This window comes from Hirundo rustica, chromosome 1 (genome assembly GCF_015227805.2).
Source record: "Hirundo rustica isolate bHirRus1 chromosome 1, bHirRus1.pri.v3, whole genome shotgun sequence".
Lineage (NCBI taxonomy): Eukaryota > Metazoa > Chordata > Aves > Passeriformes > Hirundinidae > Hirundo > Hirundo rustica.
Genome location: NC_053450.1, coordinates 23,652,037 through 23,674,077, shown reverse-complemented (window position 1 = coordinate 23,674,077; position 22,041 = coordinate 23,652,037). Strand labels below are relative to the sequence as shown.

The window sequence follows — 22,041 nt, the reverse complement described above, 5'->3', positions numbered from 1 at the left end:
GGATAGCTTTAGCTGAGGCAGTTGGTACAGTCACATTGCCCAGGTGTACTGTGGCTGTGGGCTCTTTATCCCCAGGCTGCTGCAGTGGTTTGTGGACTACCAAGGGAGTAAAGAGGCTGTTTTCCATGGTGAGGGTGTTGCCTTGCCTTCAGGACACAGTACTCACTACGTGGTCCAACATGAGTCCAGTCAGTGCCCTAGTCTGTTGCAAAGGAATGTGATACTCCTGGGCATTGTATCCAAACCTTAGGAATATTTGTGAGACACCAAATCTGTTAATTAATAAAAGCATCACGCTCAGGAATCTCTCATCAGTGTTTGAGGTGGAGCTGACCCATCATGTTCATGACAGCAGACTAGCTGGACTCAAGGTGATCCCATACAACTTTTCTTAAGGAAGCTGAGGAAAAGAATTTTATAAAATTAAGCCTTCAGTTTTGAAAGGGAGATCTATGTTGTGAAGGCTGTCCCCATTGTAAGAACTTCTTGATGTTCCTGCACTTCTCTCAGTGGGAGTGACAGCACGTGCTGTAGCTGGGACAGAGGCATGAGCATCATAGGTGTTGCTGACTGGACTAGTCCTCAAGGCCAAGCTAAAACTGCTTTCTTTTCTCCTTTACCTCCTTGAATACCTTTATTTGGGGTGCTCATCTTCTGGCCAGCTGCTGATGTTATAGCTTGTAGGAATAATTTCAAAAGATTTCAAAAGGTGCAGGAGAGTGGCACAGTGGACAGCAAGACTGTGTAAAAATCACTAACAGAATCATTAAAATGAAAAAAAAAATAAAATAAAAAAAATTAAAAAGGGGGGGATTTCTAAAAGTGATGATGAGCTTTGGTTAAAGATCAATGGCTGCCACAAAAATTTCTGGTTTAAGTTTAGATATCCCTAAGAAGATTATGCCTATGGACCTGAAGATGACAAGGGGGTTTTAGCATGAGAGTAACCATTTCTCAGGAGTTGATTTCCTGGCTATGGTTCAATAATGAGCCAAAGTTCCTGATGTCTTGCTCTGCTGCTGAGGAGTAGTGGTGTGGCCTGACAGCACAATGAGAGGCTTTCTAGGCATCCCACCTTGGTGGCTTATTTCAGGCTGGGTACTTCAGAAACTCCTTCACATACCACATTCTCTCTTTTCAGTTCAAATGATTCTTTTTGCCTGAGGAGATAGAAACAAAACACAAGCTACCATTTTTAATGCACATTTACTTATTTCTTGATTTTCCAACATTAGGCCCCTCAAACCCCTATCAGTCAGTGCAGCTCTAATCCTAATCTTAGGAAAAGAGATTCTGTTCTCCTATGTTTCTTCTTCTGGTAAGGGAGGAAAGGAAATGATCGAAGGAGTGAAATTGGTACAGGCTTGCAAGAATAGCCACTTGCAGTTTCAAAACCCCTTTCAATTCTCCCTTTGCTTTCATATCCTCGTCGAAGGATGGTGTGGGTACATCTCCTCTGACCTGCTGAGGAGTGTTTTGCCCTCCAACACACAAACTTAGTATCTCTTCATTCCACCCTGTTCTTGCACTTGTTACATCCTAACATTTTTTTCTCAGGGTGCCCTTACCTGGTGATTGATTGACATCCTTTTGTTTACATTTATTTTTTAAATGTGAGCAGGGGGTAAAGCTGGAGGATACACCAGTATTTCTGGGAAAATCTGCACTCCTTAAAATTCTCTTCCAGACTGATCCTACCAAGACTCTTTCCAGTGTGTGGTGCAGAGGCCAGACCATCCTGTGGATAGTCTGGTTTCACGGGGTGTAGAGCCTGGTTTCCTGATTATTTCCTTCCTTGCAGCGGATGATTCATATTGACAACATGGGTGAACTGCAACATCACCCAGTGATGTTGCATTTTGATTTAATAGGATGCTGTGGTCGTGTCAGGAACAAAATAAAACACTATTGATTTCAGAGGCTTGATCTGTTAATGCCTTTGCAGCTATGACAGTTCAAAACCCAATGCATTCCTGGGGAAAAACTCTACTTTATCAAGGCTGATTTTGTTTCACTGACTTGTTTCAAGACAATGTGATAATTTTACACAGTATCTGATTGCCATGTGCCTGTAACACCTTAAAATCCTTGAGTTTCTCACGCCTGGTGTGTGTGCAAAGGGGAGCGACCTGAACAAAAATGTCTGTACTCATAGGGCTGCTTCTGAACAGCTCTTTCTGGATGATAGGGGAAATTAGTGCTGTTTGACTGACCTCCTGCTAGTCTCCAGACCATGTTCAACACTGCTTTTTCAGAGTTTTGGACTTGAACTGATAAAAATCTGTTCTTTGTAACTACCTTTTTTCCATTTATACCTTGCTAGAAATAGAGCTCTGATCTATATAGATATAACGTGGATGGTTTGTCAGCATGTTTGCAGGTTGCTTCAATTTAAATTTTGCTTACTTGCATTGAGGAAACAGCTTCAAGTCTGAAAATCTGAAATAAATGCTGATGGCCTGAAGGAGTGAGCCCAGTCTCAGCTGCAGAAAGATATTCCACCCTATAGCTGAAGTTTATTACCCCTGCTGCTGTACTACAGCCCTCCAGCTTTGGCTTCATCCCACGTTTTTCCTTTCATGTGTGGTTCTGGATGTTTCTAGACTGCCATTCACTTCTTTTTTCACTTCTTACCCTTAAGCAAAGAGCAAAGATAAAACACAAAGTCCAAAGAATGTTTATGTTAGAAGTTCCTTGAAGCTGCAGGGGAACGAGTGACATGTGGACGTGTATGCCTCAAAAATCAATGAGATGGGAAAGCTGAAGGGCAGGGAGATTCATGTGAGATGGAAAGGATTTAATAGTCTTGCTGGTTCCACAGCTCCTGCCTAGAGGCAGGTTTTGTCACAACAAAGCATTGACAGCAGGTATTTGTCCAGTCTGGCCCTAAAGATCTCAGTGATGGATGCTGCCTCTCCTCTCTGGCCACTATCAAGGGCTTCATTGTCCTTATAATTAAAAACATGCTGAGGGATCCCACGCCCAACATCTAATGCCAGTCTTTTCCTTTGGAATGAGAGTTAGTTATTTTTTGTTTTGCAGGTTACAGAACAGCTGACTGACATCATACCTCAGTCCTTCAGCCTCTTATATCACTCTTTACGTGTCTCTTGCAGTCTCCTGAATATCTCCAGGTCTTTTCACCTCTCTTGAAGGACATTCTTTGTGGTTATGCCCTTGGCTTTTCTCTGGACACTTGCCAGCTGGTCCATGTCTTTCTTGACATCCAGCCCCTAGAACTCTAGTTCACTGGATTGCCCAGGGAGGTTTTTGAGTCTCCCTCCTTGGAGATATTCAAAAGCCTTGTGGACATTTTCCTGAGCAGACAGCTCTTGGTAGCCTGGCTTGAGCAGAGCAGTTGGACCAGATGATCTCCAAAGGTCCTGCCACCCTCACCCATCCCATGGGTCTGATCTGAGTCTTTGCTAAGTGTCACAATTTTTTTACCCATATTCAGTGAGGGCTAAGCATGAGCCAGCTGTGCCCAGGTGGCCAAAAGGCCAATGGCATCCTGGCCTGTATCAGTGGCAACAGTGTGGCCAGCAGGAGCAGGGCAGGGATTGTCCCCCTGGACCGTGCACTGCTGAGGCCACACCTCGAGTGCTGTGTCCAGCTCTGGGCCCCTCAGCACAAGAAGGACACTGAGGTGCTGGAGCGTGTCCAGAGAAGGGCAGCAGAGCTGGTGAAGGGTCTGGAGAACAAGTCCTATGAGGAATGGCTGAGGGAGCTGGGGGTGTTTATCCTGGAGAAAAGGAAGCTCAGGGGTGACCCTTATTGCTCTCTGCAACTGCCTGAAAGAAGGTTGTAGATAGGAGAGGCTTGGTCTCATCTCCCAAGCAGCAAGAGGACAAGAGGAAATAGCCCCAAGTTGTGCCAGGGGAGGGGTGGATTCAATATTAGGGACAAAATTCTTCACAGAAAGGGTTGCCAAGTATTAGAACAGGCTGTATGGGGAGGTGGTTGAGTCACCATCCCTGGAGGTATCCCTAAAAGATATGTGGATGTGGCTTTAGGGACATGGTTTCATGGAATTGTAGAATTCTTAACTAATTTTAAACTGTCAAGTCCAACTGTCAGCTTAACACCAGCACCATGTTCACCATTAAATCATGTCCTCAAGGGCCATGTCCACGTGCTTTTTCAACATTTCCAGGGATGGTGAATCCCAGGTTTAGTTGTGAAGTTGGCAGTACCAGGTTAATGGTTGGACTTGATGATCTTAGAGTTTTTTCCAACCCAAATTCTTCTATATTTCTATTTAAATGCACCTTTCATAGAGGGGGAAGGTGAAGGGTTTGTAAAAGTCCAGAAAATTATGGTTAATTTGAACAACACAAATATTTTCCCTGACATGCCGTCCTGAACTCAGTGAAATTTGTTCCCTTGTCTGTTTTTTTAAAAAACATAGATCTCTGTTTTAGTGCTGACTTTTGGTGGGTTTTACAATATCTACAGCAAGATTAGGACCTCATTATTCATTGCTACTTAACTGGATCACCTACATGGAACAATATTAAGAATAATCTGTATAGTTATATTTTTAAAATAATTCTACAAGTTTCACTAAATGGGAAAAATACTTGACTAGATATTCAGTCTCTGCAGAAATTAGAACTGCCTGAATTAGACCAATAAATGAACAAAAATATCTTTAAATGCTCATGTCTACAAGTTTTCACCTCTTTACTAGAAAAATAACAGTCTGTAACTCATGCTGTGGGTTGTGCCTTGTCCTACATAGCAATACAGAGGAAAAAAATAAAGTGAACCAATGTTCTCTTGTATGCAGTGCTGGCACAGGAGAAAACCAGAAACCATGCAAACTAAGAAAAATAAAGGAAACCATGTCTTGAATTATTTTAAATATTTTAAAGCCCCACAAAATTTCAGTTAGGTTTTTTCCTTTCTGGGAATGATTATCTCTGGGAAATTTGTCTAGCATGTATTTTTACTGTGGGGTAAGGCTGCTTGTAAGTACAGGTCTGGTGTGGCAGGGAATGTCTGTCTGTGGGTAGCATTTAATTTAGTATCACATCCCTGAGACATACACTTAAAATTGTTCAGAATTTCTGGCTTACTTCTTGCCTTTGGTGCTTGTTTTGTCATTCTGCTCCTACCTTCTTCCATCCTGTGTGAAAAGCCTTTCTTGAAGGCAGAGATGAAGGGTTTCCTGTATGAGACACACATACACCTGGGTGGGTGTTTCATTTTGTAGTGTTGTAGCCCTTAACAGACCTGCATCCTCAGTGCAGTTTGTTGAAATATGTGATTATGTTTTAACAGGCAGAAAACGTGTATTTCTCCAATGTACTTTTCTGCATACCCCCTTTATACATTTAGTTTCTCTCTTTATTCAAATTTATTCTCTACATTCAATAATACATTTGTTTTAATTTGAAGTCAAATCTTAATGCCACTTTTAGAACACAAATGTGCTTAGGAAAATTTCTTCAAGAAGCCCATATTTACCTTTAGCATCTGTTAGTGAGTTGCTGAATTAAAAAGGCTTGAATATAGGTCTCCCTAGAGGTAAAAATACTGTGATTAAATCTCTACATGTCCTTTGCAGTTGAAGCTCCCTTCTCAGCTTGTTTACAGAAACTAGAGGATAAGATCTTAACATTCCTGCCTAAAGTTTGTGACCAAGCTGCCTAGAGATCCTCGTGTCTTTTGCAGATGATGACTGGTACCTCTGCCATGTGACACTCCTTGCCCCAGAAGAGGAGCTTCTGTCCTGGGGCATGTACCCGTACCCGTACCTGGCACGCGTGGATCCCGATGCGCGCAAAGGCACTCTCATCTACCAGCTCGTGGCGCATTACAGCAGCCACGAAAACACCACTGCTGGCATCACCTACACACTCATTGCAGGTAGGGATAGTCTGGAGAAAAGGTAAAATTCTGTTTGTTTAGTTGCAGGTGTTTCTTACCAAGTTCCCATTTTATAATTTCATCGGTAGATTTTTTCCCTTGAGGAATCCTTAAAGATACAGCAAGTAGAGCAAGTAGAAGCTGGAAATGCTGTAAGTAGAAGTTATGTGGACGGGAATCTTTCTTGTTGCCATTTTCTTTACTCATTTTGAAATTGATGGCATCTTTACTGTTGGCTTGAGGCTCCATTTCTTACTTGCTTTTCTCTCTTTTACCCTGCACTGGTCAACAAAACAGTGCGAGTGAAAGAAAAGGTGAACAACTAGAAAGGTAAATAGAAGTGCATGCTAGGACATAGGTGGATGAGTTGAGGATGGCTTATCTTGAAACACTGAAGGTGCAAATGTTCTTGCTGTGGGGCATGTCTCAGCTCAGGCTTTGTGCATGTATTGATAGGTGGTGAAGAGCGATTCCGAGTGGATAAGGACACTGGCGTTATCATGACCACTGGTTTGCCTTTGGCATGGAACAAGGAGTATGTGGTTACTGTGGAAGCCGCTGACGAGTACGGCAACAAAAGCCCCTACGCCTCCGTTTCCATCCTGGCAGGCTCCCGACCTCCGCAGTTCACTAACATGTCCTACAGCGTGTTTGTCCCTGAAAATACTCCAGCAGGAGAAAAGTAAGTTGTACTTGCTTCAGGGGCTCCCTCCCTGCAGTCTGAGAGGAGCTTCACAGAGCACAACAGAGTGAAATGTTTGTGGTTTTGCTTCTCAGGGCGTATGGATTTGCTTATCACACTTTAAAAATAATGTAGTGTTTTCTAAAAGACATTACACCCCTTCTGATGCTTCAGTCTCCAGTGTGACACGAGTCTCCATGCGTCAAATGTAGTCTGGGTGCTGGAATTTTTAAAATGCTTTTGGGGTCCCTAGTGCATTGCATCGTGAATTAGAACAGCCAAACTACTGGCTATGCATCTCCCGGTGATTTAAACAAATTCTTGAAAAATAGTCTTTTAATTAACCAGATCTGGAGTTGTTTGCTTCCTGTTTGACATGTATTTAAATTTCTAGAAAGACAAGTCATTGCCAGACTCTTGAGATAACAGTACTGGTGTGAAATACAAATAGATAAAGCTCAATCTCTAAGGGGCTCTGCTTTTGCATGAAGAGTATCTAAGCCAAGCCACTGTGGGGAGATGCTCTCAAGCTGGCTCTGGATTTATTGTCACTGTTCAGATACTTGAGATCAGAATGGACTTTAAGCCCTCTAAGGAGCAGGTGGAACAGTGCCATAAAAGCCTCTAAGGAGCAGGAAACCTCAAAGTAAACTGATGACCTAGGAAAAATTGCTGGAGATGTGCCACTAATCCTTAAGAGAGACTGAATGAGAAGGAGAAGGAAAGTTTCTCTACTTCCCAGGAGCTTTCCGAGAGATGATCCAAATATGTATTATGCTGCTGAAAGACTGGTGTGAGAAGTGGAGCCTAAAAACGTAAGCCACCGTAGGGAGGCAAACATTCCTTTGATGTCCTGCCAGGGTGGACGGCAGGATCTGGAAAACCCTGTGCTCCATGGGTTTCCCATCCATGTGTGAACCTGTTTATTTTCTAAATATATAACTACAGAGAAACTCAAATGTATTTTATGTAAAAATTTATTTATTTATTTATTTATTTTTAAAAGTATTTATTTTACTTTAAAAGGTCATTTATTTCTGAATAACTCAGAAACTGGGGGTAGACCAGCAACCGCTCTCAAATATTTAAAAGGCTACAATAGGGAAGAAAAATATGTTTTAGTGTTACTGGGGTTAAAATGGGTTGTTATTTCAGCACTGCTGCCAGTGAGTAAGTTTGATGAGAAAAGGGAAGGTGGATGGGCTCCCTGTAGCAAGAGGGGTTTCCAGTCTGAATACAAAGCTGAGCCAAGCACTGACAGAGAGTAAGCAAGACACCTCTCCTCATCCTATCCTCCCCCTCTAGGTGCTGAGGAAATATCTTTTGTTGTCATTGCTGTGAAGCAAAGGGCTGTTCTCTCATTCTTTGCAGGGTAGCAGTTGTTGAGGCTGTTTCTTTCCAGAGCCAGCCTCTTTCCTACACTCTCCTGACGAACCCCTCGGGGCTCTTCTGCGTGAGGCAAGAGAGCGGAGAGCTCAGCCTGACCCACCCCGTGGACTACGAGAGCGAGCACCACCTCTACCACCTCTTACTGAAAGCCATGGAAGTTGAGAGCACTCTCAGCAGTGTGACTGAGGTACGTGAATCTCTTCACGTCCTACCCATGGTCTGCAATCCCTTGCTCTGGGACCAGCTGCACAGATGGATGGTTCAGGATACTCGTGAGGATGCTGGGCAGGGAGGGGGCCTTCTAGCACAGGCAGAAATCTGGGCTCTGGCCTGGGTTCACATCTAGGCTCTGCAAGCACCTGTTGTTATTAATTTTTGGCTTTGCCTTCCATCCTGGGAGTGGAGAAGAGAATACTTCTCTGTGTTACAGGAGTAGTGTGAGAAGTACAGCAGCAGAGGTGTAAGGATGGGGCAGCAGCAAAAGCACTGCCTGCCACTGTGGTGTTCAGAAAGAGGTGCTCTTTTAGCAGTGTAGAAGCTAAAATCCATTCTCAATGTGTCCCTTTTCCTCAGGTCATGGTCCATATCACCGATGAAAATGACTGTTCTCCTGAATTCCAGCGCTCCATTTATAGCCGAGACAACGTTCCCGAAACCATTCCTGTCGGCACGTCTCTCCTGCAAGGTGGGGACCATCCTGTCACCTTTCATTTCAGTCTTTCCACAGACCTGTTAGTTCATTACCTTTTCATGTTCTGGCTGTGAGGAAGCGCTCTCTTCCACAGGCACTGCCTTTCTAAGGTGTGCATGGCAGCTTTCTTGGTCTGTGGATGCCTTTCAGGTATCCTGGAAGTAGAGCTGTGTCTTCAGGTGAGGATCACTGTGCTGTGCCAGAGGAGAGATCCAAGCACAGTTAAAGCAGCTGATAGGAAGTGGCTTAGTTTCCTTTAAATCTTGTAGCTGTCTTTTAACTCATCTTGGTAATCTTTTTGTGTCCCAGAAGCAGCTGCAATTAGTTTGTCTTTTCTCAATGTTAAGAAAAAATGGGCAGCTAGTTTTGTCAAATAGTCTTTGTTGCTGTATAACTGACTTGCAAAGTGTTAAAAGAAAAATATTTTGGAAGCCTGTGAACTTATATTTGTGGTTGTGGCTTACCAGCCATCATCCCATGATTGTTGTTTTTAACATGGCCATGTGTCACTTGCATATAAACCCTGAGTGCATAGATGACACTTTTAGAGGCTAAAATAGTATTCCGATAAAAGACTTCAGGGGGCATGAGCCCTGAGAAATGAGTATGTGCCAAGGCAAGACTTAGCAAAAAGACAAAAGTGGAAATTTCCCAGAGGTGGAGTTGAACTCTGTAGGTTGCAGAGGTGATAAGAATTTTAGCTTCCCTTGTGTAAGGAGGCTGCAGGGCCTGCTTTCTCCAAACACTTACTAAGAGAGTTCAGAGCTTGTCATACTTAATTTTTAGATTTAATTGCTCTTGGGAGAAAAGAAATTGGTCAGAATAGCCAAATCCTAAAATTCCTAAGCATGTGATTTTCCTTAAAGAGACGAATATTCTTCTGTCCAGAGGAGTTGTAAAGCTCATCAAAATTCCTCTTGTGGGAGAAAAAATATATGCCCCATGTCCCAAGCAAGCAGAACGTCAAAGCTGTGCAATTGCATCCCATGTTGTTGTTTTGCCACATAGAGTAAATTTCAGGAGAAAGAGCCATCTTAGAAAGGAAGATGTGAGGTGGAAGCACAGTGACAGTCAGTGGAAATGGGTGTGTGAAGACTCATTGCTCTAGAAGGGCTGAGCAGGGTTCTTAGTGGCTGCAAGGAAAGCCATACCTTGTGCAGGACGAGACCTGTGCCACTAACTCTGACTGCCAAAGCAAATGTCTCAGGAAAAAATAAAGACAAACAGCTCTTACCTTCATCATAGTTCCTTGAGGTGTAAACAGTTGCAGCCTCAGAATAACCCACAAACAAAAATAAATGCAAATATGAGACAGCTTTTGACATTCTGGGCATGCCTGCAACTGTTGATGGCAGTGAAAAAGGTAGTAGATATATGCTTCTGTTAAAACTGCAGGTGATGCAAATGTAGGTTTCAGTTATCAGCCACTTTTGTTTTAGCTCCCTCAAAGTCTGAAGCACAGAGGGTGCTCTCAGCAGGGCCCTCAGCCTTCAGCTGCGTCGCTGTTCCAGCAGAGCAAGGCTTGGAGCTGTAGCTGGCCACTCAGTCAGCTTCTGAGCCAGAGTTCGCTGGCACTGAGCTAGTTCAGAACACGTGCAAAGCCAGCACAGAGCTGCTTGTGCCTGGCATAGGATCCTTAAAATATCCTTTGCAAGGCACACAGGTTTTTAGGAATGAATGAAATGGAGGAGAATAGAATTCCCAGTTGCTATTGGGAGGCAAGGCATGTTTCTGTCATGTACAGAAGTGTCAAGTAAGTGCCACATTCCCTATTTGCCAGAAAACATCTGGGAGAAAAGAAGCCTATAGTTAAGCACATAGAATGTATTTTTGTGAGTGGTTAAAATGGCTCACTAATGACTGTAGATTAAATCAGAATTTTTCAAATCAAATAAGTTTTTCACGTTCTTCATGTCTTTCTAAAAACAATACTTAACCACTATATCTGGCAGATTTAAATCACTCTCATTTTAGTCTTTCTTGAGTTTTTAATATATTTTGTCCATCAGTGCAGCAAGAGAGTGATTAACTCGAAAGCCCTTGATTTTGTAGTCTGTAACACACGCAAACATTTATTCACAGCAGGATTTGGAGAGATTTTAAACAAAATGTTACAACCACTCTAAACATCCTTGTAAATAAAGATGAGTAACTTTCCACAGGCAGATGAAGTCGAAATTTTTTGCAGCTAAGTAGAACAGTTCTTCAGTTTACTTTTGAAATAATTTTCTGCTCCTTCTCTATTTTGACTCAATATTCTGATAGAGATGGGTTGTTTCTGCCACCCCTCTGTGGGTGATGCTGCAGCTGTTTGCTGGGGTGTCCATGCACTGCAATCACTGTTCTGCTTCCAGAAGGCTGTGTGCTGCCACGGTGCCTGCACCTGGATCCTATTGGCAGAATAAAGAGTTCGTTTACTAGCAGTGTGGGTATGAGGTGAAGCCTCATTGTTAGGCTAAAAAAATTGCAAGGTGATTGGAGAGGTGAGCTTCCGCTTTTAAAAATTACTTTTGATGCTATGCTGTGAGCTCCAGGTCTTTGTTGCGCTGGTTTGCTGCTTCTGAGCAGATGGGACACACAGCAAACTGAATAAACACTTACTGGGAGGAATGTTTAATCACTCCTTGTGCCTTGAAGCACCAGATAATTAAAAGGTATATAACTAGCTGGGACCTAATTAAATTTGAACATGGCATTCCTGGGAAGAGTGAGGAAGCAGTTTATGACTGGAAATGTTCAAACAACGTGCATACTGACTGTGTGCTAATTACCAGTGCTGACTGCTATTTGTACAAAACATTTTGTGCAGTGCTGGTGTCACAGCTCTCTTGCAAACTCACCTGGCTGCGATCACTCAGGCTGGGTTGGAGCAGAGGGGACAGTTGTTTGGATTTTTCACTCCCAGCCTCCTGCTGAGTTCCCAGACTTTAACAACAAGAACAACAAAAACCAAAACAAAACAAACTAACAAAACCCCTGAAACAAAACAAACAAACAAACTTTTATGGATGAAACAGATTTAAGTGATGCCTATTCTCAAAAACTATCCAAAAACCCAAATTGGCTTGGTGGGAAACAGCATAACCAAACCTCCTTTGCAGTATGACTGTTCTGTTAAATGTGTTCTCTCATAGTGCTTGCGACAGACTGCGACTCTGGCTCCAACTCTGAGATCTCTTACTTCATCCAGAGCACTGATTTTTCCATCACACGTCACGGGGTCATCAATTCTAACCAGAGGCTGAACTTTGAGCGAGCAAACCACATGTACGAGTTTGTGGTGATAGCTGTCGATAAAGGCCATCCCCCTCGGACAGGGACGGCGTCTGTGCGCATCCGAATGGCCAACGTGAATGACGAGGCTCCTGTCTTCTCCCAGCCCGTGTAAGGAACCTTGAACACCTGCTTTGGTTGTAAAAGATGCTGTTCCTACATGTAATCTTAATGGCACTTGGCTAAATGGTCACTTGTTGTTTTGTGCAACTGTAAGTACCAGTGAAATTGAAGGGTAATTTCTATATAGAAAGGCTTCAGGAGTTGGACTTTCATTTCTAGACCATATATATAAAAAAAAAGACATCATTTATGATACCAGTATATTGACTTTATAGAGAGAGAACAGAATGAATCAAAGACCTATCTATACAGAGAATGATTTTGACTTCATTGACTCCTAGGTCTCAAAGTGATTATCCATGTATAAATGGATGAGAAATAAATATGGTAGTTAGCAGACAATAAAACTTAATTTTAGCCTCAACAGTTTGTATTGTAAGCTAATTTCATTAACCTCTGCTTGTTTAAGACTTCTTTTTCTTTCTTGTCCCTAATCAATACAATTTCTATTCTTTACACAATTTTGAAGTATGGACATGTTTTAAATAAAAACCTGCATATATTTATTTACCAAATTAAATACTTTTTTTTTACATTCATCTCTGTAGTACCTGATGCTTTCCATTAATATATAGGGACATAAGAAACACTGCATGGCAGATGCTAGTCCTTTTTCTCAACTTTAGGGGATACACGATCCTGTTTTACAGTACAATGTAGTACGGTGCATATTGTTATCCTCCAAAGGATCCTTCAAAATTATGTCTAGCAAAAGTACAGGAAAATGAGTTCCCTATGTTGAGCAAAGAAGACCTAAGTCATATCTTAAACCAGTTTAAGATTCCATGGTTTCATGTCCAAAGCTTTAAAAAAACGTTCATAATGGATTCATGAACTTGCTGGTGGTTAACGTGGTGATGGTTATTCTGATACTTTGTGTGTTGCCATTGCTCCCTTGTGTCCATCAGTTACAGGACTTTCCTTTCCGAAGACGCTGGTCCCGGCACCTTGGTGGCTACTGTCCGGGCAGAGGACCCTGACGGAGACGGGCTACTTTATCTGATTACAGGAGGCAATGAGGAGGGCAACTTTGAGCTGGATAGCCAGAAAGGTGAGGAAAGAGTTTTCAGAACACAGTTATTTACTGTCTAATCTCTACTGACTCTGGTCCACCCATATGTCAAAACCCATAAAAAGCGCCATATTTATATAATCTCCAAATGAGGATGCCTTGTATCAGTGAGAATGAGTTCTTTGATATGATGGTTGTTCTTCAGCTATCAGCCAAAACTTGGGATCCTATTCCAAGGCTGTGCAGGCTAAGATGACAGGCTTCTCTTTTGAGTCAGTTACATCACTTTTGGAGAAGAAGGAAAGAAGAGGCTGAAGAGCCTCATCCCCTACTCCTCCTCTAACAAACTGGGTGCAATTGTTGATAAATCCAAATTTGGGAGAAAACCCCTGTATAGGATCCCTCCAAGGAAGCAAACCCATGTGGCCCCTCCCTCCAACCGGTCCGGAAAAAAAAAACCAAAACCCTCTTTGGAGAAAAGTGGAAAAAACTATTTTACTAAACAAATGAAGTGCATACAAGTATAAAGAATGAATAGTATGAAACAATAAAACCTCTCCTTCTGGAGTGAGATGGCAAATTGAGAAAGTCCTTGCCGTGGGTGTAGCTCGGCTCTCTCTCAGCGTCTCCTCAGTCCCAGTCTCTCCGGCGCTGCTGGAAAATGCCAAGGTCCAGCCCCGGTGGGCCGCAGGTGCAGCCCCCAGTGCTCCCCTGGGTTTTCAGTCCAGAGCAGGTTTAAACAGTTCCAAGAAAAAGGAAAAAAAAAAACAGTCCAGGGAACTTCTCTGCCCTAGCTAGCTGAAACTAACTAAAAGCAAAGGAAAAAAATCTCTGTCCTGCAGTCTCTCCAAGCCTCCGCCGAACACGCTGTCCGCAGCAGAATGTGGAGGAGTCGGGCAGTTTTCTCAAAACAAACTCCGCGCTTCTCCTTGCTCTTAGAACCAGTCTTAAAGGCACAGGACTCAATGTACAGCACAAACAGAACAGATGATTGGGGATACAAGCATCATAAAGTTACCCTAGGACACAGGTTCCTGTGCTTTGCAACCAAAACACAAACCGAGCTAGCAATACAGTGATGGAGAAATGTGATGCTCTCTCGATTTTGTGTGTTTGCGCAGTAAATTAACACGACAATTTATGCTTCCAAATTCAGGTATCATTAAACTCCGCAGAAACCCACCACCCAGTCTGAAAGGGCCACAGTACACTCTGAATGTCACTGCGATAGATGACAATGCCTCAGGGGGACCCACTCCTCTCAGCAGTTTTGCTGAGGTTATTGTGGGAGTTAACGACGTTAATAACAACAAGCCTGTCTTTAGAGAGGTAAGATGTCTTTCTGCAGATATTCTTTTCCCATCTAAACTATAACTGGGGTAAATAGAGTCTCCATAGCTACTGGTGATTGCTAGTGGGCTGAAGGGTCTGCATGTGCAGAGCAGAATGAACTTGTAAGTGAACAACACTCAGCTTTCTTCATAGAGGAAGTGGAAAGCCTTCATTCTCCTTTTTCCCTCCTCTCCCTTAGAGATTGATTTCTTTGTGTGCATCAGTAACAGTAGCAATTTTCTTTGAAGTTTTACTCAGACCTGCTGGAAAAAAATATTGACACTGTGCAGCAAATTCATGTGACTCTGTGTGATATTTAGGGTTGGATGTTTGGGTGTATTTTTAGTGCGCTTACTACAGTGACAGCACCTGGGTTCTGGAGAATCAGCCTCCAGGCACGCATGTGCTACAGGTAGAAGCCTATGATGCAGACCTCGGCATCAATGGAGAGGTGAAATACGGGCTCATGCACAGAGATGGAGCTTCCCTTGGCTTCAGCATTGACCCAGACACAGGTCAGTGGCTTCAGCTTGCAGAGAAAGAATGAAAATGACATTGTATTGCAATGAAAATGCTGCTGTATCAGTATGTCCATGTGGACTCATGCTTAACAATGTAATTGCAGGGCTAGTTGTGACAGTTCATAGGATAAACACTGGAAAATGCTCAGGGTATGTAAATAGCCATGTAGATTAGATTCGATTAGATGAAGGTTGTAGTAATTCAAATCATAGTAGCATAGAATGGTTTGCATTGGAAGAGACCTGAAAAAATCATATATTTCCAACACCCCTGCTGTGGGCAGGGACATCCTCCACTAAACCAGGTGGCCCAATGCCATATCCAACCTGGCCTTGAACACTCCCAGGAATGGGGCTTCCACAGCTTCCCTGGACAACCTGTTTTGAGCAGTGTCTCACCACCCCCACAGTAAAGAATTTCTTCCTGATCCAAACCTGTTATCCCTCAGTTTAAAGTCATTACCCCTTGTCCTATTACTACATGCCCACAGAACCTCTCCAGCTCTTGTGTAGGCCACCTTAAGGTACTGGAATGTGCTGAAAGGTCACCCAGGAACCTTCTCTTCTCCAGGCTGAAAAATCCCAACTCACTCTGTCTTCACAGGAGATGTGTTCCAACTCTCTGGAACCCTTCATGCCCCTCCTCTGGTTCACTCCAACAGAATTACATCCTCCTTATATTGGGGGTCCCAAATGCAAATCAAGTAGGGAAACAAACCCCAGGTCAATAGGAAGATAAAAATGTGTTCTGTATCACCTTCTTATTTGGATCAATGGTAGCTATAAAAATGCAGAGCAGAAAGTGTGATTTTTACAGGTTAAGTTTATTCTTCCCTATGATGTGGCCACAGTTTATTTCTCATCTCATGCACAAATAGGAGATCCAGTGCACCGCAGGAAAACCCTCATATCAGAACAGTGCAACAATGGTTTAATATATGATTTATTTCAAATGAAGATGTTATATAGTTGTTGATGTTCCTATAGTCAAAATAGGAAAATGGGATATCATTATGTCCAGGACTGTGCAGGAGACTGGAAAGGACTGTAACAGAGCTGAAGAACTCTGAGCATAGTAGAGAAATAGGTCTAGAAGTGGCCTCAAGAAGGCCAGTTTGAAATCTGCTAACCAGAAGAAAAGCTGAGGTATGGAGAGACTTGATTAGTAGGGAGGAAAACCTTAAGATTTGGAGAAAATTGCTTGATTTACCCACTCTATGATTTTACCCAATTTGAATCTGTTCAATGAAGCAGCCTCCAGCTCCTTAGCAGAGGTTACTTTGGTCACATCACTTGCGTCTTCTGTGGTGTGACTCAAAGAGCTCCCTCAATGAGCTGATTCAATTACTTTGACTACCACTGGAGTAAGCCTAGAGAGGTCCTTCAATGAGAGGGAGAAAGTCCTTCTGTGCTCCATGAGCCATGAGATAACAAGATACTCAGGCTGAGCTTCTTATCAGGGCAGCAGGAAAAAGGTGACATGTGAGGAGAGGAGAGACAAGAGAACTGGAGTTGGTCTAGTCCGAGACAATGCGTTGCAGGATCAGTGAGGATCAAGCTTCACGGTTGTGTTGCATGGGTCAGAGCTTCCTTTTGTGCAGGAGACGTGCAGATTCCTCTCTGCAAATTCAGTCCCGAGTCTGTGACACGTAGAACAGGTGGCATCTGTGTTTGCAGGGGTCATCACCACCACGCAGAGCTTCGACCGGGAGAAGCAGAGGGAGTACACTCTGTCTGTCACTGCCACCGACCAGGCGCAGGAGCCGCTGATCGGCGTGTGCCAGGTCACCGTCCTCATCGCTGACCTCAACGACAACGATCCCAAGTTTGAGAACAGTCGCTATCAGTGTGAGTGCCACTTAACTACTTGTGCCAGTACTGCCACATCAGTCTTGTTAGAAGGCTGTTCCTTATAACAGTGGTCATTTTGCTAGACGGCTGATTTTCCTTTGTTGCCCACTAAGCCAGTCACTGTTTAACCCATCATCGGTGCAAATGTGCAGAATTAACCCGTCCTCTTTAGTCATTAAAGTTCTCTTAAAAACATTGACATACTTCACTCTTAGAGATGAAGCGGATCTGATCCCTTCTCTTTGCAGCTTTTTACTGCCCAGCTTTTTTCCACACTGAATTTTTATTTGATGTCCCAAAACAAAACATGACATCTTAGCTGGGAAATCATCAACCCTGACTAGAAGTACAATTGTCATCTGTGTCTCTGTAGCACAGCACCCGTTTGAACAGACTGAAGTGGTATTTATGTCTTGTCAAACAGCAAAAAATCCTTGATTTCTAGGCTGCCTTTGGCTGGGAGCCAATGCCTGCGATATCTGTCCTGCTGAGCTAGCTTTTCCCACTTGCCCTGGCGATATTCCCTTTTTCATCTCCACATGATATGCTTTACATCAGTCTTTCATTTAATTTGACTTGATGCTTCTCCAGTAGAATCCTGCATTTCATTAGACTTGGACTCTCTACATTTAATGTCATCCACAAGTCATGAGCATAATCTCTAGTTGTAGGACTGGAAAAGGTCCTCCCTTGCATAATTGCTTGAAAATGGAAAAAAATTGTTGTTGATGCATCTGCCAACAACTTAATTTTGGAGGTTTTGCCACTTGTGTGGAAATGTCATGGAGGGCAAAGCCGTGACCAATGCCTTATTAAAATGGAGATGGCTTATAAGAAAATTGTCTTTAATGTTATAGATGCCAGCATTTTAGAAGGATTCAAAAATAAGTTGGCTGTTTATATTTGATGACTTTTACAAAAGTGACATGCTTGGAAATAATCCAAATATACATCCACACTTCAGAGTTATGTACAAGGACAGAAGCAAAATTGTGTTGCACCTTTAAAAGTATCTTGTAGTGACTAATTCTAAATGCCAAATTCATTAAAATGTGTAGATTTGGAATAGCCACTTCTATATCCTTACCAGTGTCTTCTGCAAACCTGGCCAAAATAGCACTGAGAAGTTGAGTAGGAATGATCTTTCTGGAGAGAAATATTTTTGAGCAGAGCAGACAAGTAAGTCTCTGAGGTAAAGGTAATGTTTGTGCAAAGATGAACCCTTCTATTCTACCGTCACACACGTCCTTCAGGTGAAACTGCCCAAGATTTTTCTTTTTCAAAACTCTGAAGCTGAGAGGCTGAATTTAAAATTATGGTGGCTTCAGCACTTCTGAAGAGCAGGCAGATTTTTTTTTTCTTTTTTCATGAATGGAGAGTACCAGCAAAGGTTCTGAAGCAAAGGCAGTGTTTTTGAGTTGGCAAAACTGCAGATAATGAGGTCACACTATGCCTAGCACTTTCCCAGCATCTCTACATAAGTGATCAATGCTTGAACATCACAGAATTAAAAATAGCTTCTTCCCTAGCAAGATCAAATGCCATTAGTCATAGGTTTCTATTCATCCTGGAAACTGCTGGTTCTTTGCTCTCAACACTAGGATGCTGGTCAAATTCCTGATTTAGCCACGCATCTTATAATCTGTCTGCAAAACAGGCGTTAAAGAAATACTTAACTGTAGTAGGGATGATACAGTAAACATTAAAGTTGTGTCAGCAGCAAGCAAAGCACATGAAATTTGTAATTAGCAAATTAATTAAGGAGAGCACCACCCTTCCAAGTAACTTTGTCTTTTACAATGCAGTTTAACAGAATTTGACTGTTAAAGAGAGCATAAATACACACATGTACACAAAGGCATAAACACAAAAAAGGAGTATTTTACAGTGATTTATGGCAGTTAATTCAATTTTCATTAATCTATCTTAGTGCTGGTAAATCTCTTGTGAAATTAGCTTTGTCTGTTACTGGCATACCAAAGACAAGAATCCCAGGATAATTAAATGACCCAGGGATGAGTGAAGCCAATTAAATCTCAAATTATTGTCCATGGTGCAAGTGGTTGCTGTTGTTAAAGTTGTACTGCTCCACTACTACAGACTGTAGATGTTAAAGGAGGAGACCAAAACAGAAAACATGACACTCCATAAGTAGTGTGGAGTTCTGATTATGTCACCTCAAAAATGCTAAAGGAGACACATATAAGGGAGATCAAAGATATGAAATAGTTTCTGAACAAGACACGAATTAACAGACTGTGTTGCCTAAACCAAACTGCAACAGCCTTCCCATTGTCAGTTTTAATGCATTGAGCTGATGGGGTCTTAGTACAAGGAAATGGCTCAAAAACACAATCAGGCAAGCACACCTGAAGGAGGAATTGGGACTGGATGGCTGAGGATAGAGGGAAGAGCTGGACCAAAAATCAGTGTAATGTAGAGACGAGTGTGGAAGAAAGACAGCTGTCAGGGACATGATAGCTTCATACAAAACTGTGCCTCACACAGTGGAGGGTAGCTAGAAATGACTGCTCATGATTTCCCATCATTTTGTTGGTGTCCCTTCCAGAAATCAGGCTTTAGGAAGATAGAATTAATCACTCTTCTGTGCAGTGGGCTCTTCAAATGCGTGACTTTGCCACCAGATTTTTAGATGACAATTATCTGAGCAGGTTCAAAGAAGGATTCGTCTCTCTAGAACTATGGGCAGAAAGACACAACCTCTGACACCGGTGGATTTCTGGGAACAGGGAGTGAAACCTAAGGAAAGGGATGCACATAAAATGATCATTGCCCTTGCCCTGGGCAGCTTCTCCAAAACACTGGGGGTTGGAGGTCACATCTTCACTGTGACCCAGGTCTGTATGCTTTGCAATTACCTAGTGCTTCCCACCAGCAGTGCTGCCGGCACCACTCATGTTCAAGACTAATTCAATTCACACAGAATTACTTTCGATGCCAGCCTGCTTTTGTCATCAGCTGAGGCCAGCAGGCTGGGCTGTGAGCCGAAGCAGTGGGCATGGGAGCTGCTCTGGGGCTTGCCAGCGCCGCCTTGGAGAGGCACAAGTGTCTGCAAATCTGCATCACCAGCAGCTCACTTAACAACCCACATGGCAGGGGAGAGGGAAGGGGAAGCTGAGAGACGCTGTTGGTGACAATACTTTATAACCTGCCTCAGTACAGAAACGTTTAACCTCCCATGAAGGGAACAATGATGTTTTACAGGAGTATTTCTTTACAAATACAGCCTGCTAAACCAGAGCAGACCTGCTGACAGTACCTTTGTCTTTTCAAAGACTTCCTTAGTGAAGACACTCCGGTGGGGATGAGCTTCCTCCGAGTTGCAGCTCACGACAGTGACCAGGGTGTGAATGCTGCTGTCACATACTCAGTGTTAGAGCATCAGATGGAATACTTCCAGATCAACCCCAGCACAGGCTGGGTGTATGTGAATCGCCCGCTACCCCAGGTAAAGTGAGACTCCAACCCCTCAAATCCAGTGCAGAGGGTTAATTGCACTCTCTTGGTTTGTACAGAATGGTTTTCAAGTATGCTCTGTCTTTGTTTCGTAGACAATGCGCATTAGCTGCTATATCGTAGCGACAGATGGTGGGAACAGAAGCAGCACCGTGGAGCTGACGGTGACTGTCACCAGTGCACAAAGCCAGCCACCCCAGTGGGAGCAGAGCACGTACTGGGTAACCATCCCCGAAAACACCACTCGTGACACCAAGATTGTGGTATGTTAAAAGCGCGATTACTTCCCTCCCTCTCCATTTCCACTTCTCCCTCTCATGCTCTGAGGCAGAAGTAGGTGGATGCCCAGCCTTACTGCATCACACTGTTCCCTTATGAGCCTTCACTGCTGTGTACCCATTAAACTTTGTCAGGTGTACCTGTCACACAATAGGCTGGCATTTCAGCTGGCAGCAATTTTCCCAGTGAATTCTTACACTAATGCCCCTCAAGGTCTGCTTCCACAAGAGCAAGACTTGTGTGCTGCCAGAGAAGGAAATCCTTGAGTGTTCCCTCCAGGAGCCAGGCACTCGCTCCTCCATCCTCAGTGGGCTGTGTTATCTGCTTGTGTCTTTCTTAAAGCTTTTCTCAGTTTAGCATGAGAGCATGGAGTGACGTAATTTGCTTCAGATTCTTCTAACTCAAACTAATTACTTTTTAACTCATAGAGACTTAGTCTTTAAGGACAGTGCCTTCTATATATTGACACATAATTCCTGCCTTCCTCCTCATACATGTAATATTCAAGCACTTGGAAACAGTTTAGGTTTTGGGGTTTTTTTCTGTAACATGCTGGGTAAAATGTACAACTCAGTGGAGAAATGGTCTCCTTATGGATCGGTTTTGCTTTGGAAGGAGGAGAGAGGAGGGATTTCCTTTAGCTGTGCAGCAGTTCTCACTTGGCACATTTACAGGCAGATAAATTTCCTCTTGATTAAACACCTGCATTAAACCTAGGTATAGTAAAATAAAACTCAGCTCTGTAAATGTTTCCATTTGTCTGTTACCCGAGTCATACAGGCATGCATGTTCTTGGAGAACTTACATGTATGTATGTTTCTGCCATCAAACTCAACACCTAACACTTGCAGCCCCATGCTTCATGAATGTATGTGGTGGCTCTTTTCTTCTCCAGACCATCAAAGCCACATCCCCTCTTGGTGATCCCAGGGTTACATATAACCTGGAGGAGGGTCAAGTTCCAGAGACTAACATGCCAGTTCGTTTCTATCTGAAGCCAAACAGAGCTGATGGATCTGCTTCTCTTCTAGTCGCTGAACCACTTGACTTTGAGACAACTAAGTTTTTCACCCTGACAGTCCGGGCACAAAACGTAGCAATGACTCCTTTAGCTTCCTTTGCCACTGTTTGTGTGAATATAACAGGTAAGCATTGCTGCTGTTCAGAACAATTGTTATTTTTAGTGCAATGTCACAAATTAAGGTAACATCCGTGGAATGCCAAGCTACCTCAGAATGGTTTGTACATTTTAATACTGTAAAAAGTTCTGCAGTCATTAAAAAGGTCTGTTTGGGACAATTCCTAAATACAACTATCAGATGTGGAGATGTGATAATGCAAAAAATGGCTGTCTGAATGTTTGGGCAGCACTAACTCCTGGTTCTGTGAAAGTACTTAGAAAGATTTTCTTTCAAAAGGAGGGGAAATCTGGTACTTGTTCCCAAGCTATTGAAAGGAGATGAGTATTACTGGAAATAATCTGTGCTATGGAAAGGGAAACAGCCCAGATAGGCTGGGTTTGTTGGATATATGTTTAGGG

General features: G+C 43.0%; 1 protein-coding gene across 1 annotated transcript in view; it reads left to right on the top strand.

Moving 5' to 3' along the window:
• LOC120762303 (neural-cadherin-like) overlaps window positions 1–22,041 on the top strand; it is a 54,544-nt gene that overhangs the window by 6,996 nt on the left and 25,507 nt on the right. The window contains exons 2-13 of the mRNA XM_040084571.1: window positions 5,677–5,871; window positions 6,328–6,553; window positions 7,925–8,129; window positions 8,516–8,627; window positions 11,768–12,017; window positions 12,938–13,080; window positions 14,198–14,370; window positions 14,720–14,888; window positions 16,572–16,742; window positions 20,042–20,214; window positions 20,318–20,485; window positions 21,397–21,646. Of these exons, the coding sequence (XP_039940505.1) occupies window positions 5,742–5,871; window positions 6,328–6,553; window positions 7,925–8,129; window positions 8,516–8,627; window positions 11,768–12,017; window positions 12,938–13,080; window positions 14,198–14,370; window positions 14,720–14,888; window positions 16,572–16,742; window positions 20,042–20,214; window positions 20,318–20,485; window positions 21,397–21,646 (2,170 nt within the window). The 5' untranslated portion in view covers window positions 5,677–5,741. The remainder of the gene's footprint in view (window positions 1–5,676; window positions 5,872–6,327; window positions 6,554–7,924; window positions 8,130–8,515; window positions 8,628–11,767; window positions 12,018–12,937; window positions 13,081–14,197; window positions 14,371–14,719; window positions 14,889–16,571; window positions 16,743–20,041; window positions 20,215–20,317; window positions 20,486–21,396; window positions 21,647–22,041) is intronic.